This window comes from Orcinus orca, chromosome 19, assembly GCF_937001465.1.
Source record: "Orcinus orca chromosome 19, mOrcOrc1.1, whole genome shotgun sequence".
Taxonomy (NCBI): Eukaryota; Metazoa; Chordata; class Mammalia; order Artiodactyla; family Delphinidae; genus Orcinus; species Orcinus orca.
The window spans coordinates 15143095-15163948 of NC_064577.1; the positions used below are offsets into that span (position 1 = coordinate 15143095).

General features: G+C 46.1%; 1 protein-coding gene across 2 annotated transcripts in view; it reads left to right on the top strand.

Annotated features, from left to right (window-relative positions):
* Nucleotides 1-20854, top strand: part of DNAH9 (dynein axonemal heavy chain 9) — a 299097-nt gene that overhangs the window by 111316 nt on the left and 166927 nt on the right. For both annotated transcript variants that reach the window (XM_004266832.3, XM_033422847.2), the window contains 4 exons: nucleotides 1856-1960; nucleotides 10365-10522; nucleotides 13006-13144; nucleotides 15755-16042. In XM_004266832.3, the coding sequence (XP_004266880.1) occupies nucleotides 1856-1960; nucleotides 10365-10522; nucleotides 13006-13144; nucleotides 15755-16042 (690 nt within the window). The remainder of the gene's footprint in view (nucleotides 1-1855; nucleotides 1961-10364; nucleotides 10523-13005; nucleotides 13145-15754; nucleotides 16043-20854) is intronic.

Consider the following 20854-nt stretch of genomic DNA (forward strand, 5'->3'; position numbering starts at 1 on the left):
CTACATGTCCATTACATTTCAATAAAACAGAATGAATAAATAAATAGCCACATTACCCTCATGTTAAGACTCCATTGGGACTTATCACTACTGATAGTTTAGTGTTCGTTGTCTGTTTTCCCCGTTAGGATCCAAAACCCTGAGGATCGGGTCAATTCTCCCTTGTTCAGGGCTGAATCCTCATGACCTAGGACAACCCCTAGCACATAGCACAGACTCAGAGTAGATTTGTTGCATGAATAGAGAAATCACTTAATTCAAGGAGCTTAGTAAAAGGTGGGGTTGCTTCTTCCCTCTGTTTTCAAAGTCTGCCCCGCATCTAACCTAGCTTATGTGATGTTAGACTGGGTCTCCTAAAATACTGATTTAATCATGTTTTTCTCTGCTCCAAACCTCCAAAGATCTCTTATAATAATTCAAGCCTTTTCAGAACCATGACCCTCTTTATTAAATCAACTTTCATGCCAAAATGACACCTTTATTTTTCTCTGTACATACCATGACTTTGCTCCTTCTTTGTCCATAATCCTTCCTCCTCCTGGAAAGCCCTTATCCTTCTGCTATGCCTGCACAGACACTGTTATCTTATTAAGCCATGATTCCAATGTATGTTCTGAAGATACCATGATCTTCTGGTTCTGTTCTTGTGTTCCTTCCACTACGCTAATGTTTGCCAGAATGCGTTCTGAGAAAATCAGGGGTCACATGAGAAAAAAAAAAAATCCTAGCCATATAACACAGTTGAACTAATTTAATTTTGCCTGACTTCTCAGGGCCCTTAAAATGCCCTTATACATTGTAAATTGACCAAAGTGGGTTATAGAAAGCAGTGTTTTCCAAACTTGATTCACCAGAGAGTCTTGTCTTCAAGGAGCATCTCCCAGCTTTGGCATTCCATGAAATAAACTTTGGAAAGTGCTGTTGTAGTACTATGTGAAATTCACTTCTTTGGCAAAACGGATCCATCTAGAGCACTTTGACCCACCCCTCTCTGAACTGCATAACATCTGTGATCTATATTTATCCATTGGAACCACTGCTCATGTAGCAATTTACCTGTTTTATTTGTATGCGTTATCTCCACAACCTAACTAGAAGCTCTTAGAGGGACTGAGCCTCTCTGGGTCTAGCACGTGAGCTATGCATGGAGCAGATAGTCAAAAACTGCCCACTGAGTAAATGAATGGACTTTTCGACTATTTGCATGTTCTGAGCACATCAGTGATGTTTCCTTGCCAATGGCCTTGAGTGTCTCCCAGCCGTCTCTCCCTTTATATGGCTCCATGGTTTACTAGTTCACACTGAATGGCCAGAGTGGTTTTCACTTTTAGGACAGATATACCACCTCCCATCTGAAATTATCCTCTTACTCTCATTTAAAAAGATTTACCTGTAGTTTATTTCCAAAAGAGGTTATCCCTTCCCACCCACATCTCCAGCTTCCCATCACTCTGGGAAACCTGGGTATTTTGCATGAATTCAAAGAGACAGACATAAACTTTTTCATCAGCACATGCCGAAGGCTGAGTGGAAGGATTTTTGTCTGTATGGTGCAAGAAATATAATATTTTATTCGTTTCCTGGGATTTTGAAAGCTACAGAATCAATACAAGCCTGATGACATTTTAAAGGGATTTTGGTCGAAGTGTCTTGAAAAGGTTCTGTTTGATCCCATGACTTATGTTGGCACCCAAAGCCATCAAAATTTTAATTGTCCTTGAAATTTTAATACGAGTTTCTAACCAGTGGTCTTTAGGGAACTGGAAGTTCTACAATAAAGGGGGTGGAAGATTACTTAGATGCGTAACAGTAAGCCCAGCAGATAGTAATTTAATCTTTGTACATTTTGTTGCAGTCTTGCGGCAACATCTACAAGGGCCTTGCTCAGACCGGTGCCTGGGGCTGTTTTGATGAGTTTAATCGAATCTCCGTGGAGGTCTTGTCAGTGGTGGCTGTGCAGGTATGGGGGCCAGAACTTGATGGGAGCGCTGTGGTCTTCGTGCCAAGCACTGAGGACTTGTACATCCTCTTGCTTTTACCCTCTTCTCATCCACTTGCCTCTACCCTTTCCCCTGTTGCACTTCCTGACCTTTCTTCCACCTGCTAAAATCAGGCCTGGGTGCAGGATATGGGTATTGTGCTGGTCCCTACCAAGATGGATCCATTTATTGGCCATGATTTTCCATTTCCTCCTCTGTGAAACAGGAAGAAAGAACATCCATGCACCTGCTTCATAGGGGTAGGAAAGGATCCCAAAAGATGGCAGAGCCCAGCTCCTTAGAAGAGGCACAGACTTGGGAAGTTGTCAGACCAGGACTTGAAATTCAGCTCATCCGTTTCCTTGCTGAGCATCCTAGCCAGGCGCCCCACCTCCCTCAGCCTCGCTCACCTAATTATGGACAAAGTGAGGGGGCAGCATGAGTGTTGTTGGATGAAGAAAATCAGTTTTTGGTTAGATTTCCCCTAAGCATGGCACTTGTCTTTCAGGTCATCCAGGAAGCGCTTACTAAACACCTACAGCGTAGTCAGTGCTGTGCTCAAGGCCAGTGTGAAGGGTCCCCAGTTGAATAGGACACTATTCCTAACTTCAAAAATCTTGAGTTCTTGAGACACTCTTCAATGTTCTAGATGTGATTTGATTTCTGTTATCTTGAAGCCAGGCCTTGAAAAGATGGAGAGGATTTGGATTTGGGTAAGGATCCCATAGACAGTGGGAGCAGCAGAAAGAGCGAGGGTAGAAAAAAGTGAACAAACCTTTGCTGAAAGTCTGCTTTGTACCAACTTGCTGATGCTTGTCTGCATTGTTTCTTGGTGAAGCTCCTGAAAGTTGCAGAAATGTAGGTTCTTCTCTTGTTGCCAGGAGTGATACGGGGTCTTCCCTTTCCTTAGGGTTGTTTGATTCAGTAGGAGTAGGTAGAAGAAGTAAGTCACAGAGCTGCCTGAACACCCTCTCAGCTGAAAACCTTTGACTGGCTTGGTTCACAAGAGCTGATTGTGCTGTCACACTGGCAGCCTGACGTTGGCTGCCACGGAAATGGGCAAATCCTACAGGGGCATTTGTTTTTCCCTGGAGAGCTGGTTGTTACACGTTTACCAGCACACCTCTGCCTCGTGAGAATATGAGGCCGGTGTTGCCAGATCTTTTACATTTTAAGGAGAAGCTGAGAGTCCAGATTTTTATTAAAAATCTCTAGATTTCTAAAAGTTGGCAATTTATTTAATCAAAAACAAAACCTGAGCTGAACAAACAAAACACGTCCACTGACTGCATTCACCTGCAAGTAGTCACCTCACAACTTGGAACCAGGCATGATGCTTCTGTAAAGACTGTTTGAGTTTTGTGATATAAGATGTAGAGTAAAAGAAAATGAACCTTTCTTGAAGTACTAATTCTAGGCCTAGAATGGTTCTGAAAATCAAGAGGGAAGCATAAGCTTCTTGCCACAGTGTCTATTGGGATCGATAACCCATAATTATTTCTACCCATCTTTATGTCCACCTCTTTCATCTTTGCTTTTATGATTTTCTGCCCCCTTTCCTGGCTTCTTCCCACAGCTTCTGGAGAGCACTTCTTGTTCTCATCAGCTAGGCTGTGCTGCTGTTACTGCCTCACTTAAACCCAGGACCATTCATCATGAATAGTCACACCTGTGGTGTCCCGATGCAGCACCCAGTGCCTGTGGTTGCTGACAGGCTGTCTCCATGTGTCCCCACAAGGAGCCCAGGGGACGAGCAAAAGGTGGGAGCCACAACAAGGTCAGCAGAGACCTCTTCTTGGGCTCCAGAGGTATAAACAAGTTCCACATGGAATTCGGCTTTTAAAAGAAGCAGGTTCTTGTAGAGTGGAGTTAGCCAGACAAGGCAGGGGAGAAGTGGTTATGTGTGTAAGCTCTGAAACCACACTGCCAGTGTTCAGTTCTGGTTCTGCCACTTTACTAGCTGTGTGACCTTGGGCAAGTCCATGTCTCAAGTACCACATTTGTAAAGGGAGTTAATAATACTAATACCTACTAGATGCAGTTGTAGTAATTATTGAGTTAACATATATAAAGCACTTAAAACAAAGCCCTACACATAGTAGGCACACAATAAATGTTAGTCTCTGTTATGATGGTGATGGTGGTGGTAATGGTGGTGGTGATGTTGATGGTGGTGGTGGTGGTGATGCTGATGGTGATGGTGATGACCATGGTGATGGTGGTAATGGTGGTGGTGATGATGATGGTGATGACCACGATGATGATGATGGTGGGGTTGGGGGTGATGTTCATCATTACTATCATTATTACCTGAACCCTGCAGGAAATGGGTTGAAGAAAAGTAGAAGGTTGGAACACAGCACAGGGAAGAAGGGTCTACTCCCTGGTCTCAGCAGTCTCCCCTGCACTGTTCACTCCTTCTCAGCCGGCCAGGCTCTGGCTATCTTAACAAACTTAACAGTGTCCTAACCGATGAGGCAGTGCCCAACAGCCGCTGTCCCCAGTGCATAGTAGACAGATGCTGTGCATTTGCCTTACAGTATTTTGAAATTGCCAAACACAAGGTCAGTGATGAGTTCAAGATTAATTCCCTTTTGCTTCTGGAATTAAATGAAATAAATTCAATCTGGAATTCCCTGATGCTTCCACACTCTCGTCTAGGAATACATCATAGGAAACATTCTCAAGAAAGTGGTCTGACAACAACCTGGGCAAAATCTGAGCTAGTACCATTTAAAATCATAGACCCATCCAAGGAGAAAATTGCACTAACTGTTCACGCTGCAATCCAGGCTGGCATATTGGTGCAGAGGCTGCACCAGCTGTGACAGTTCTACCCGCCTTACCTCTCCTCTCCTGCCTCTCCTCCTTTCCTCTCCTCACATGTCTGTGCCCCTCTTCCCAGTAACTTCTACAAAAGTGAGCATGCCTCGATATTCTTGGAGGTGGAAATTTTCATGTCTCTGTCAGATTGGTCAAGCAGAATTGCATATCCAATTGGGAAAACTGTGGCAATTCCAAGAACAATTACTCTGATATTTTTAAAACGTATAAGTTACTACATACTTTTGGGGGGAATTTTGCCACTACTATTGCAATCAACTCCCTAGGCCTTGGGTTATCTGGGCCAGGGGACATGTGTCACTACTCTGTACCTCCAGCCCCTGGTCCCCCTCCACACTGCCTGGTCAGGCATCCCTGCCACTTTGTCCCTTCCACAGGTACGAGCCCTGGCAGTGGGCTGGGCTGGGGCAGCAAGTGGCTAGAAGCAGCAGAGCAGCTAGCAGGGACTCGGGAGCCCATCATAGCAGTGTTCCAAGTACTCAAGGAGCTGAACAAATGCTAGCCTCTCAGAGCCAAGGGAACTCCCATGTAACACCCTTTATATAGGAGTTTAAGGTCTAAGGTAAAAACATAGAAATATTTTTTTAAATGTTAAAAGTGATGAGTGGTTTGTACTTCCTGAAGGCAGCAGACTCTAATCTGCCACTGCAGAGAGAAGCATGGAGTGAGCCAGGCAGGATTTTAATAATGCATGGCATTTGGGGGCAAAGGCTGGAGAAGAGAATGACCCCAGGGGACCACAGAATGAATGGGCCACTTCCCTAGAATGTAGGGGGGCAACATAGAGGGGTGTGGAGAAAAAGCTGAGAGGAGGCGCATAACCTAGGGCTAGCCGATGACCTCCTTAAAATTTATCACCTGCGGGTAAGATGGGATGACTTTGATTCTTCACCAGTGTGTCTGATGCAAGGCCCTACCTGGGTGGGAGGGTATAGGGGCAGAACCGTCTGTGATCACCAACTTCCAGTCTTTGGAGGGAAAGATGTCATTCTTAAGATATCCAGTCAAGCCACTGTGGTCAGACAAGCACACGTGGCTTGTGTAGATAGCAGGACTGATCATTTGATGTCAGAGCTGGGCTGCAATATAGAGAAGTAAGACCTACACATGCATCTAAAATATAAGGCAGGAAGGAAGTTCCATTCAAGAGGTGCAGTTAAAGCCTGTAGAAACTGAAAGAAAGTGAGCCCATCTAGTCAAGAGGCAGTGGAGGGTTATGAATTGGAATGGGGCATTGTGGTCCCGGGGCAAGGCCACTCCTGAGAATGGACAGTGGAGGTTGCCGGGTCGGGTGGTGGCAGCTAGCCCCGTGCTGCTCCAGCGGCGGACCAGCAGCATCAGCATCCTCTGGGCACCTATTAGAAACGCAGACTCTCAAACCCACCACAGACCTGCTGTAACAGAATCTGCGTTTTCACAAGACGCCCAGTGGGTCATAGGCACCATGAAGTTGGAGACAAGCTGCCCTGGGTGCGGTATTCTCCACCCTGGTTGCACGTTAGAATTGCCTGGCAATTCTGAAAAATAGCAGTGCACAAATGCACAGTCTCCACCCCAAAGATTTTGATTTCATTGGTCTGGGGCAGGACCTAGGCATCAAAGTTCAAAAAAAACCTTCCTGCATGGTTCTCATGTTCAGCAAACATTGAGAACCAGAGTTGAGAGGGAGACTGTGAAGTAAAGAGAAAATGCTTGAGGACCGTGGAGCTTGGGTTCACACCAAGACCCACAGGATCAAGCCTGGCTGGTCCAGGTGAGTGGGCTGCAGGGACATGTCCTCTCCATGGCAGGTGAGGCAGAAGGATCAGAGGACTCAGGCTCCTTGAGAGGTGGAGGGGGGTCAGTCTGCAGGTGTGAATGGAGACACCTGGGCAGAAGCAAGTACAAGTAGAAATAGAAGAACTGACTGGACTGCAGTGGTTCTTGGACTTCAGCATGCATCAGAATCACCCGGAGGGCTTATTAAAAGATGCTTTGTTGGACCACACCACCAGAATTTCTGATTTGGTCAGTCTGGGCTGGGGCCAAGAATGTGCGTGCGAATTTGGTAGGACCCAGGGACACAGGTGTGGAATGGTGGACAAGTCACTTATATCTTCTTGGCCTCAGTTTCCTCATTGGTAAAATGTTTGGTCCAGATCATGGTTTTCTCAGCTTAGGCACTAACGCTGTCTTGGGCCTGAAAATTCTTTGTTGCAAGGATCTGTCTTGTGCGTTTCAGGATGTTTAGCTACATCCCTGGCCTCTACCCACTAGACGCAAGCAGCAACCTCCCCCCTAGTTGTGACAACAAACATGTCTCCATATGTGGCCAAATGTGCCCTGGGGAGGGCAGGTGCAAAATCACCCCCAGTAGAGGACACTGGTTTCTACATAGCTCTCCATTTTTGCTTGTTTTCTTAATGGGTGGAGAAAGCACCTTTTTTATTTCATGGAAACCTATGTCTCTAAATTGTAACAAACATGATTATTTTCAGAGCAAAACAAATTTCTCTGAAATGGTATATATTAGATGAGGAGCTGTGTGTGGCTGGCAGTGTTCCTACTGGTAGAAGGCCGTGTGGGGAAGTGGCTAAAAGTATATGCTTTGGCCCCAGACTGCCCGATTTTAACGCAGGTTGCCCCGCTTACCAACTGTTGGACATCTGGCAAGTTTCATTTTTCTTTTAACTTTTTATTTTGAATTTATTTTAGAATTGTAGGAAATCATAGAAAACCAATTACAGAAAAGTTGCAAAATAGTATAGAGTTCCCTCATGCCTCCCCTAACGCCTGCATCTTCCAGGACTGTAGCACAGTCTTCACTGCCTTCAGCCTCAGTTTCCCCATCTATGAAATGAGGATCCACCCATCTCATACAGCTGTTGAAAGGACTGAATGGGTTAATTCATATAAAATTCTCAGAAGAGCGCCTGGTACATATCAAGGGCTCAGTAAATGACAGTTATTATTCCGCTATTGTTCCCCATGGCAAAAGTGATGAGTCTCTAGTGGGGAAACGGACCCCCACAAGTGAGGAGTGTACCTGGCACCTTAGATACAGTCTGTACCTACCTGTGTGTGCACCTCCACCTGGCTGGGCTGCAGTTTAATCCATATGATCCCGGTTCACCTGCTTCTACCCTCCCCCCACCCCACCGCCTCCTGAAGGACCTCCGGACTTTACCAGGCCCCCTGGACCTTGGGCACCGTTACAGTCCAGTGGCTTGTTCTGTGGACCTCAGCTGCTTTTAAGGCAGCAAGGAAATGCCAGGCAGACGGCCTCCTGTCCTGCGTGAGCCGGGCCATCAGAGGCTGCTCTCAGCAGTGAGGCTCCAGCCTTAACTGCCTCCTCGAGTCTGTCCAACACTCTCCCTCAAGAGCCCCTGCAGAATTTTACACAAAAGCACAGATGCTGCAAGTCCTACAGTGCCTCACAGATTCTCACTGAGCGTGAGGTGTCTGGGCCTCGGGGTGCAAGAGAGAGTGCTGAGTCAGAGCGAGTGGCAGAAAGGGTCCCGGGCTCTGGCCTTAGCCCAAAGGTGTCACAGCCATTTGCAAGTAGTAATGAAAGTCCCTTCCCTACTCCGCCACAAGGAGAGAGCTCTGTGTATTTTACAGGTGGCAGGACCGGGGCGGAAGGAGAGACCCCAGCCTTCCCCACTCGCAGGCCTCGCGGGGTGATGAGGGTGGCGAGAGGCCCCATGGCCCAGCAGTGCTACGAGTGCCACGGGAACCAGCAGAGCCCAAGCTGTTTGGCCAGCGTGCTGGGTGCTGGAGGCTGCCTCTGCCAGGACACACTGACATGCTGTGCGTGGCAAAGACGTTTCAGCCTCCAGCTAACTGCTGTGAGCTCAGACGCATTCTGTCATCAGAGCTTCACTTGGGAAAGCAGCGGAATCGCAACTGTGGACCCGCCAGGCGCTCTGGCAGATGCCGCCCTTCCAGGCACTGGAGAGAGCCTCGCCCACGGTGGATGGCCCAGCGGCCTTCAGGCTCTCTTCCTCTCTCTCTCCTTCTCTCTCTCTGTCTCTGTCTGGCTGTGTGGCTGTCTCTCTGGTCCAGCTGTCTCTCTGTTTCTGTCTCTCTCTTTTATAAGTGTTCCAGCTTTAATTCTCTCTGTCTCTGTCAGTCTCTCTCTTTCTTTTGTTTATGGTCCAGCTCTCTCTCTCCCTCCCTCTCCTTCTCTGTATCTCTGTCTCTCTCTGTCTCTATCTCTCTCTGGTACGTGGTCCAACTGGCTCTCTGTCTCTCTCTTGTTTAAGATACAACTGTTCTCTCTCCTTCTCTCTTATATACACTCCAGCTGTTTTTCTCTGTGCTTCTCTCTCTCTCTCTCTCTCTCTCTCTGTCTTTCTGTCTCTGTCTCTGTCCCACTCACACACACACACACACACACACACACACATATCCCTGCAGCCCAACTCCACGGAACCCCTGACTATTCTAAACACCCTGATCACAGCTGATATGCATGGAGCCTCATTCAAACCTTTGCCCTGGCCCCAGCTTCCCGGCTTTGCTCTCAAGAGCCCTGAGAGGCTAGAAATACTCAGAGACATTCCAGGCCTGGCTGGACAAGTGAGCCCCTTTTGTCTTCCCTTCTTCTTTTGCTGATCATTATCACACATGCTTTTCCAAAGCACCAGATGTTCATTTCTGTCTCTCCTTCCACTGCTATAAGTATGATCTAGAATCTAGATCTAACTAGGTCCACCTTCAGCTTATTAAATCCCCTCCGGCTCCAGACCACGTTTAAGGAAAAGTCTAATCTCTTTAGAAAGGCACGCATAGCCCCTGGGGATCTGGCCCAGCCTCCCTTTGCTTTGTCCCCCGCTCCTCACCATACCCTCCATCCCTACCGGAGTCGCCTGTGTTTTCCAGGTTCGTTCCAGAGATGTAGATGGAGGGGTAGCCGAGAGGGTTAGATCCAGATGAGGACACACTGCAGTGATGGCGGCGGTCACATCAAGAGTGCCCATGTTAGCTGCTATTTTTGAGCGTTTTCTGTGTGCTAAACTCCTTGCGGACCTTATTTCATTTACTCCTAGAACAAGCCTAGGGGGTAGGTCCTAGCTTCTCTCCACCATGTAGCAGCTAAGAGCCCAGGCTCCAGAATCCACATGCCTGGATTCAGATGCAGACGCCAGCACTTAGCAGCTGTGTAGGGCTCAGCAAACTACTCTACCTCTTGGGATGATGGTACTAAAGAGCCCGCGCTCAGAGCATCCTGGTGAGGATGACATGACATAATACAGAACAATGCTCAAGACAGCGGTCAGTGTGGACAGGACTGGCGGTCAGGGTTGTTTGCTGTTCACCCCCAACCTCTTAGGCACCATGTGATAAGCGTGGATATGGGGATACGGGTGGCCAGATTTCTTTCGGACATGCACCCAGTGCCCATCGGTAAAGAGCCCAGGGCGCAGTCGCCAGTCCTGTCCTTCCATGAAGGGGGGCCCAGAGCAAGTGTTTGTGTTGTGTGACCACAGGGTCCCAGCCTTAGCTACCGCTCCGCCTCTGGTACGCAGAGGGAGCATTTTCCGATGACTTGTTCACCAGGTAAAAAGCATTCAAGATGCAATTCGAGATAAGAAGCAGCGGTTCAACTTCCTTGGAGAGGAGATTAGCCTGAACCCTTCTGTGGGCATCTTCATCACCATGAACCCAGGCTACGCCGGCCGCGCGGAGCTGCCAGAAAACCTCAAGGCTCTGTTCAGGTAAGCGTCTGCTCTGCCCCGTGCAAGGGCCCCGGAGAGAAGCTTCTTTTATTTTTTCCACTGAAAATGTATGACATATACATTAAAAGAAATGTGGAACATATAAAAAGGTAGATTTTACAAAACCACGTTTAATGCCATCACCAGTAAAATTATTTTTTGCTTAATTGTGTTCTTTTCTTTACAGGCATATAAAGTCATGCATTTGTAGTCTACGTGTGTGGTCTACACACAGTTTTGTATTTTCATTTCATAGTCTATCATAATCCTATCATAAATGGTTTCTTCTTCTGTTAGGTATTCTTAAGAAATCTCATTTCATGACTGCATTTTATTCTGTCAAATGCATGGTCCACAATGTAGTTAACTAGTCCACAGTAGTTAAATATAACAGTTAAAATAAATTTATTCATCATGGTATAATATACATAAGTATTTTTTTTGTATGCATGATTATTTTCTTTGGCTAGCTTCCCAGGAATGGAATCACTGAATTAACAGGGAGGAACTTTTTTAAGGCTCTTGATACACATTACCGAATTGCTTTCTACAAAGAGCTGTGCTGAATGACCGTCTCACAGGTGACACATGATAGCACCTCTTTTATTTTACCTTTGCCACCAGTGGATATTGCCACGCTTTTAAATTTTCTTTATTGAGATAAGAAAACACAAAAGCATTTCCTAGCAGGGGCTGGAGTCTTCGTTCTTTTTTCAGAAAAGAGAAGTCAGCCCAACAAAGAGAAAGCTGAAAGATCCTTCATGGCTTCTGATTGTCTGTCTACTGAACTGGTACCTGAGAGGGAGGCTGTGAGAGCGAAAACAAAGCTGTCTGTCTCGTCTTTGGACTGAGACCCAGCACTCTCTGTTGCGGACACAGAGGCCCAGGAGGCCACTGGAAAGCTCCCTGTGTCCTTCAGTCCCTCACTTTCACTGCTCCAGGGGTGGGGCGGTACCTCCTCCTTCAGGCAGGTCCCCACCTTAACTAAGAATGTCAGCAGGCTGTGGGAACTGGTGCCACAGAGTACTATACTGATCACTATTTGCTTATGCAAAGTATTTATTAAGTAAACTGTGTGCTATGAACAATACTGGACAGGGGTTATCATCCTGATAAGAATTATTCCCCACACTTTTTCCCCTGAATTTAAAGGGAACATATACCCATAGAAGAAAATTTGGGGGAAAACCAGAAAAGTACTTGTAAAAATAATAAGTACGAACATCTACTTTCACATTTAACTCTCACAAAAACCCTATGAGGTAGATACTATTAGGATCCCCCTTTGAACTGTGAGAAAACAGATTCAGCAGATTTCCCAGGGTGGTAACCGTAGTTACTAAGGTTAGCTAGTAACCCAGTTAGTAAGCAGCAGAACTAGAGTTTGAACCTAGGCAGTCTGATTCCAGACTCTGCTCTGCCCACCCCAGTCCTATCATCCAGAGAAAGTCAGTGTGACCCCTTGCCACCTGCCTTCCAGTATTGTGGGGGCAGAGTATTTCTTTTTCAAACTTGGGATCAGACTCTATAGAGTTTAGTACCCTGCCTTCATTAATTAATGTTTTCCTGTGTCATTAAATAGTTTTTCTTCTACAGCATTATTTTTCACAGCTGCATTGCACTCTGTTGTACGGATGCATAGTTAACCTTATTTTAGGTTACAAATTAATTTTGAGAATCTAAGTATTTGCTTGCTCCTTTGAATTTGAATCTAATCTAATATAAGGGGAAAATGTACTTGAATGATATGTTTTTGAAAATTTTATATCAGTGTAGGGAAAATGCAATTAAAGAAACGTAACAACTTTAGTCTCCTATCACATACCTAATGAATTAATTTTAAAATTAACTAATTTTAAAATAAAATGTTTCTAGACCTAGAGGGGAAAAAATCACAATAAGTCCTTATATATAGACAAAAATCCCCTTCTATATTCTCATATTTGCCATTTTGTGGCAAAGTGGGGTTCATAGGTGCCTACTTCAGACCTCAGAATTACGTACTGACATTTGTGTGCAAATAAGCATAGAATAAGTTTGATCATCTAGACTTGGAGGAGACAAGTTTTGAGGAGGAGAAATAGATTCTCATTTTCTTGCAGATAACAAGAGAGACTCTATTCCTCAACCTTAGCCCCTAATCTATGATAGAAGATCACTAATTGGTAATCTGCTAATTACTGAGGCTTTACTAATCTGTGCCTTGTATAAGGCACACTGGAGCCAAGTTACAAGACTTGCATTGTAGCCCCACCTCTGTCCCCATCTGCTCACATCATCCATCACCTTGAGCAAGAGAGTTTACTCCCTTTATCCTTACTAACTCATCTTAACATTGAAAGTCTTCAGTGAAATAATTGCTAAGGTCTCAGTTTTCACACTCACACATGCCTCCGTCCGTGATCTCAGCCAGTGTCTCTTGTCTTTCAAGCTCCCCTCCACTGTGGTTGGGACTGTCTCAGCCCTCTCTCTCCCTTACACAGGCCTTGCGCGATGGTCGTTCCAGACTTTGAGTTGATCTGTGAAATCATGCTTGTGGCAGAAGGATTCATTGAAGCACGGTTACTAGCCAGGAAGTTCATCACCCTTTACAAGTTGTGCACAGAGCTTCTCTCTAAACAGGTACAATCCCTGGTTAGACCAGGTGACCAGTTGCGTGTGATTGTCCCAGCTCTGGACGGGTTCTGGAGCCAGTGTGTTAGAGAAACATTAGAACCTTCTCATAGAGAGTCACTGTGCCCATAAGCATATTACACGCTCTAGAAACATCTATAATAAAGATTCATGTTCATTTTCTTAGCCCAGCATTAAAAAAAAAACACAACGATTTGGCCACAGAACTCCCTTTTTAGTAGAATACTTAGCAGCACCTCATAGATCACCAGTGTCCCATGAGAAACATTGCAGTGGCGAATGAAAGCCCTTGGAGGGAGTGGTCTGTACCTGAAGGAACGAGAGATGGGAGGAAGGTGGGGGAGAGAGAGTCAGGCATTAAGCAGCACCGCGCTGCTCATTGCTGCTGCTCCTTAAGTGTGGCTTCTGCCCGGGGCCGGCCCCCTTCCAGAAGAGACCTTACAACATGACCCAGAGCCTCCAAGGTTTATGCCTTAGATGGAGAATTTCTTGGTGTCACGGACAGCCAGTCAAGCTTCCTGGGCGTTCCCAATGAGTTTCTCTTTCCTTTCGGGTGTTTACTTGGATCACCTTTGCTGCCACAAAGTGAGCCCTCTCAGTCCTGTGAAATCTGTCCAAAATGGATTTAGGAAAAAAAAAAAAAAAGAAGCCACCTCCCCTGTTTTCTCAACACTTCCCAGGCCTTGGCTCACTGCATCCTCTCTGTCGGTTCTCAGCAACCAGTGGCTTCAGCCCAGTGACTCACTTTCCTGTCTCGATCCCAGACTTCTCTGTTGAACTCAAAGCCTGTATATTCAGTGGTCTATGCCACAGGTCCCCTGATTGTCTAAAATGCACCTCCAGCTCAGTATCTAAAGCCAGTGGTCCTGCCAGCTCCACCACAGGCCCACTGCTGCATTCAGGGCTTCAGGAGAACAATCGCTTACTCACTTGCTGATTCTGGAAGCCTGGAGTTATCCTTGACACCTTCCTCTTCCTCAGCCCCACATTTAATCATGAATGAACGGCTGTTCTTTCTACCCTGTGGATATTTCTCAAATACTTCTTTCTTTCGACCACTTTTGTTGCAAGCACCCATGTCTCTTGCTTGGAAGTTCCTCTCTACTAGTTTCTCTACCTCTACTCTAGTCCTTCATGTCTATTCTTTAGCCACCAGCTGGAGGGGTCATTTAAAAATGGTACTCATTGTACTTAGGATAAAGACCAGCATCCTTATCACTGTCTGCAAAAGACCACGTGCGGCCCTGTCTCCTGCCTCTTCCGAGGCGCCAGGTCACAGCCCTCCCCGGGGTGTGCTCCTGCACCTGCGCTGCTCTTGCAGTTCAGTGTATGATGAAGGCGAAGGACACGGTGGCTGCGCCTGGGCTAAGGATCAGACTTCCCTGAAGAAACAATATCAAGGAAGGCCTGAGGGGACTTCCCTGGTGGCACAGTGGTTAAGAATCTGCCTGCCAATGCAGGGGACACGAGTTCAAGCCCTGGTCCGAGAAGATCCCACATGCCATGAAGCAGCTAAGCCTGTGCACCACAACTGCTGAGCCTGCACTCTAGAGCCCGTGAGCCTCAACTACTGAGCCTTTGCTCTAGAGCCCAGAGCCACAACTACTGAGCCCGTGTGCCACAACTACTGAAGCCTGCGCGCCTAGAGCCCGTGCCCTGCAACAAGAGAAGCCACCACAATGAGAAGCCCGCGCACTGCAACAAAGAGTAGCCCCCGCTCGCCGCAACTAGAGAAAGCCCGAGTGCAGCAACGAAGACCCAACACAGCCAAAAATAAATAAATAAATAAATAAAAAGTTGAAAGAAAAGGAAGACCTGGGATCCAGTGAAGCCCAGATGAGGAGGAAGTGCAGTCAAGGCTGGAAGGAACGGGTTGTCCCCAGCCTCAGGAGTGGGGTCCTGAGTCAGTTTTATGTTTCTGCGTTCCTTACACACTGAATTGTCCTCTGTAGCAAGCATCACAGCTCTAATTAAATAATGACCTGCTGTGAAGCAAGTAGCAGAGCTGGGACTTGAACCGAGGTCTGTCTGAGCTCAGAGTCTGTGCTCTGGACCGCACGCTCCACCCCTTCCTCACCACTCCACTCCCAGCCCTGGTGTCAGCAGTGTGCTCCACCATCCCACGAGCCTACACTCAGAACCTGTGACCTCTGGGTGCCTCCTTTGACAAAAATTTTAAGGAACTTTTTTTTTCTCCTTTTCTCAGAGTTTGAAGGCCTCTTTGAGGCAAGTACGCTCACCTTCGGCCACCTCTGAGAACTAACACATCTCCCTCCTTGACAACCCTTCCACCCTCTGAATGTTCAAGGAGTAGCCAGATAGGTTTGGAAGCGGTCTGTTTAACCTCCCTGACCCCCAGCCCCCCATATGCTCTGTGTCTGCTCTGTCGTCGTAACAGCCAGAAAAGTGACTAATGTCAGACCAGGAACTAGGATCCTGGATCATGATCTACTATGTCATTAATCTTTTCCTTTGCCTCTGCCTTGGCCTCAAAAGTGACCTAGTACTGGTGTGCTATCTAATCCTGCAGACACTAGCCCGAGCCCGTGGGGTTGTGCATCCCAGCAGCTCTCGTCTAACCCTGCTGCCTTCCCGCAGGATCACTATGACTGGGGCCTGAGGGCCATCAAGTCTGTGCTGGTGGTGGCGGGATCCCTGAAGCGAGGAGATCCTGACCGGCCCGAAGACCAGGTCCTGATGCGCTCCCTGCGAGACTTCAACATCCCCAAGATTGTGACAGACGACATACCCGTGTTCATGGGCCTGATCGGGGACCTGTTTCCTGCCCTGAATGTCCCTCGGAGGAGAGACCTCAACTTCGAAGCTTTGGTTAAGAAGGCTGTGGTGGAGCTGAAGCTGCAGGCTGAGGACAACTTTGTGCTCAAGGTACAGGGTTTTCCCTCCCGACATTTTTTTGTCTCTTAATTCTTTTCTTGGACCGTGGATTATACTTCATCCTTAATCCAAAGTGTAGCTTTAGAGGTACAGATACTTATCAACTTTGCAATAACTCAGTTCATCTCAGTAGCTCTTTATTGGCACATCCACAGTGTGGAATGTGCGGTGAGGAATGCAAAAGAAGGACAAAGCCCCTACCGTCAGGGGGTTCACATTCTCATGGGAGGAATGAGACACAGGCTTTGCTATAGCACGTGTTCCTTTCATGTGAATTACTTCATGCACCACTATACAGGAATGACAGTCAGGTAAAGTGGAAGCTGTGTTGGTTCTTATGCATTTTTCTGATCTTGAAAATGCTTTGAAGTGATCAGGGACAGGCTTTACACAATTAAAGAAAAACCTGAGGGTGGTAGATAGAATAATTCCTCCCCCTACCCCGCCAAAGATGTCCACAACCTAATCCCCAGAATTTGTGAACATGTTACATTACGTGGCAAGGGGGGATTAAGGTCACAGAGGGCGTTAAGGTTGCTAATCAGCTGACCAGGCTGTGGGGAGATGATCCGGGTTTATCCAGGTGGCCCAGTATAATCACGACGGTCTTTCTAAGTGAAAGAGGGAGACAGAGAGTGTCAGTGACCCCACGGAGGAAGACTCAACCAGCCACTGCTGGTTTTGAGGGTGGAGGATGGGGCCATGAGCCAGGGAGTGTGGGCAGCCCCTAGACGCTAGAAAAGGCAAGAGAACCGACCCCCCCCCAAAAAAACACACACAGCTTTCAGAAGGAATCAGCCCTCAACACCTTGATTTGAGCACAGTTAGGACTTCTGACCACCCAAACTGTAAGCTAATCAATTTCTGTCATTTTAAGACATTAAGTCTGCAGTAATTTGTTACAGCCATAGAAAATGAATACATTTAGCAATAGACATAGACTTAAAGAAAGAAAACCTGAAACTTTAGTGCAAGTATAGCTAGTCTCATGCCTGTAGGAACCACGGAGGTTCGTGCTGTTTTCTGGGGAGGCTTAGGGTGGGTGAAGTCACTTCCTCACGTATTAAAACAGTGGATTAGTGAAGAAGACTCCATCTACATCCGATCTTTAGTTCTTTATTAGAAATTCATACACCCATGATCTACCTCTTGACAGAAGAAGCACAGGCCCCCAGATTTAAGGTTTCAGAGGATAAACGGACATGAGGTAGGTTGCAGATGCTCTCTAGTGACTTCACTGTGCTAGTGTTTTTACTGGGATTAGGATGCATTGTTGAGCTTCGAGGGCTTTGGATACAACATTCTGTACGTTTTGAGTGGTCTGCGCAGTCTTGTTTTCCCATGAGTCTGTTTGCAGAAGGTAACATTTTTAGGACGTATCGATGTTGTTACAGTAGAAGTGCCTGCACACAGATAACTAAACCTGGAGGGAGGATGTGACAGGTGCCACAAGAGAGGGTCCTGGAATACAGGGATAAGGGCAGAATTTTTTTTTCCTGTACTGTTACCTCTCCAGGATATGCCACCAAGCTGCTTCACAGGGGAGAAAGTGCTCCCCCTTGAGGAACTTACAGACTGGGGGCTGGTTCCTTCTCCACTCCAGGTGGGGTTTCTAGCACACAGTACTTGCATTGGTTGAGATTAAGCTCCGGCTACAGATAAACAGAACTGGTGTCTGCTTTCATTTCTGAGATTACATTTTACAGAAGAGAGCAAAGCATCACCTGGTCCTTTGCAGCTGTGATTGGTTTTGCCCGTGGAGCAATCCCCACTCCCAACCTCTCTCCTCTTAAGTTTGGTAGATAGACTTTTTAAAGGTAGAGATGGGCAGGAAGCCCTCCCAGATAGAGGGAAGAGGGTCAGCCGAGGGTAGACGGGGAGACGTAGAGATTGTACAAGCCACAGCAAGAAGTCCAGTGTGGCTAGAGAAAAAGGTATTGGGGTGGGGGAGGGGGAGGGAGCAGTAGGACCTGAGAGATAATAGGTGGCCGTGTTATAGAGGGCTTTGGATGCCAGATGAGGGGTTTCCTCTGAAAGGCTCTGATCCTGAGGGGCACCCTCACCCCAGAGATGAGTTAATCCGATGAGGCTCCTAGGATGCAGGCACTGAGGCTGACATCTTAGAAGCAGGACAGTCCACATCTTCCCAGCCTCTCTGAGAGTCTGCTAAGGCAAACGACCCTACTTCCCCTTTTCTGCACTTTTTTCTGCTCAGAATCTCACTCTTTCTATTTATTTGTCAGTTGCCCCACATTGTTTCCTTCTTTTTCTTCCCTTCTTTTCATAACCACTTTCTGCTCCTCTGATAAGACAGATGCCATCTACTAAAGGTTCTTGCAGTAGATGATGTTTTCTACCGACGTTTCATTTATACTGTCCACTTGAACTGTTTTCTTTGAAATATAGTTGATTTACAATGTTGTCTAATTTCTGCTGTATAGCACAGTACACTTGAACTTTTTAAAGTTACTTCATCAAAAACCTCTAGGGAAGCTCTGGTTTGAGAAGGCATCCTGCAATCTTTTAAAAGTGATAATATAACTTAAAAAAAATGGAATAAGCCCATAGAAGTGTGAAAACTGGGAAGGGGATATAAGAATAGATTTCTGGAAAGATGGGAAGAGGATGAAAGCAGGTTGACAGATCAAACAGAGCAGGGGGGCTGCAGGCTCAAATATGCTTAGAAAGGGCTTCAGGGGAAGAGGAGCCAGGAGGCGGCCAGTCTGCCAAGCAGAACCCTGGAGAAGCTCAGGGCTTGGACTAGGCAGTGAAGGAGGGCAGGGGTGGGGAAGAGGACTGAGAACACGGGGAGGGGGGAGCGCCTTAAGCCGGTGGGGGAGGGCATTAAGTCTGTTTACCCAATCATTGTACCACTTAGCTACCCACACTCTCCCCCAGCTCCCCCTTCTAGGCCCAGGTTCCCAAGAATGCGGACCACGCACAGCCAAGCATGTAACTGCAGCTGAAAAGAAAGGTCTAAGGGAATTTAATAAAGTCTTTAGGAGGGAAACTATGACTGCTCTAAGAGTTTGAAGCCCATACATTCTGTTTGGGCTCCTCGGCCTGAAGGCCAGCACCTGCTCACTCACCCACAAGTAGAAGAATAAAGACAAAGGCCAAGATCTGACTGGGAGCACAGACCTCCCTCTCAGTCCTCCCTGCCTGGAAGGAGACCCGCATATCAAGCCGCAGACAGCACCCACCCCAGCGTCCTAGAAAACACGGTGCAGCTCTCCGTTTAAACCTGAGGCTCACCAGATACTGGAGGCAATCAACAACGCGAGAGACAGACAGACCGACAGACACCCGCACACAAACGCACATACACACGCAGCAACTGACTCCAGGGGAAGTTAGGAAGAGAACGTTTTAAAGTCCTAATTAGTATCCTTAATGAAAATAAAGAAAACGAGATCCATAAAACAAGAATGAGATGCTATCAAAAAATGAAAAGAACTATTGGAGAATTGCAAAGAACTCTTTGAAATGTAAAATTGAATCACTGATAACACACACAATTCAATGCGAGGATTGGAAGGTAAAGCCAAGGAAATCTCCCAGGATGAAACTATATATATGTGTGTGTATGTGTATAACAAAGTATAATATATATAGTACACACACAAAGAGAGACAGATAGTGTGAGAGTCAAGGTGACACATAGAGGATTATCTAGGTTACGTAATGTGTTGTCAATGGGAATTCTAGAAAGAGAGCCCTTGAAAAACTGGACAAACATGTGTACAGATTACATGGGCTCAGTCAGTACTGAACAGAGTGGATTTCAATGGACTTATACCAAGATGCGTCATAATGGAATTTCAGAAGTCAAGGGTCACCAGAAAAAGATAAAAGTTTCCTGGCTGGGTGACAGATTGAGAAGGTGGTACAGGTGACCCAGGAAGGAATGAAATTCAGGATGACATCAGAACCTCTCATCAGCAATATCAGATAGTAGAGTACAAGAAAACCATTCCCTCAAAGTTCTGAGGGGAAGTGATCTCAAAACTAATTACGTACCAAATTATCATTCAGGATATTTTCAAAGAGTTACAAATTTTACTATGTATGCATCCTATTTGATTAAGTTACTTGAGGACATACTATAGCAAAACGAGGATGAAAAACAAGAAAAATATCATGGGATTCAAAAATTTCAGAATCAAATAAAGGAAGTCCTTGAATTATAGCTGTTAGCAGGCCTAGAAAGCAATCAATCCAAATCGAGTCAGGAAGTCCACGGTCTCTAAGGAAAAGGACCCGAAAAGTAGATAATTCAAAGGAAGAATAGATGAACAAGATGAAATGTCTCATGTGTTTTACTGAAATTCTCAGTTATGAGAACTAAGGCATCTGTCTGTCTTAACAAAGAAAAAAATTAAAAACACTAAGAGAAAAAGGATTTTTTTTAAAGTAAGTGTGAACCTGATATTGATCAATATATAGAGTGTAAGAAAAGAGTATCTATTTGACCTTGAATTGATGTTCAGAACATCCTCTGTCAAGTCATGACATGAGGCCCACAGAGAACGTGATGTATTCCAGGCAACTGCTTCCTTCTGTAGTGAAAAATATCTACAGTGGTAAAAATCGAAGCCGCTATTTGTCTTCAACTCTTAGAATCATGGAAAATAGAGAAGGTCTAAATCTAAGTATGAAACAGAATGTAAATATTACCAAACATGGCAATGTAAGAGTATAATGTGTCTGGCAGAAGATAGGAGATGGAAACGAGAAGAAAAGGTAAAAGGAAGGGTAGAGATACATATATATTTACCTTACAAAAGATACTGTCAAAAGTTG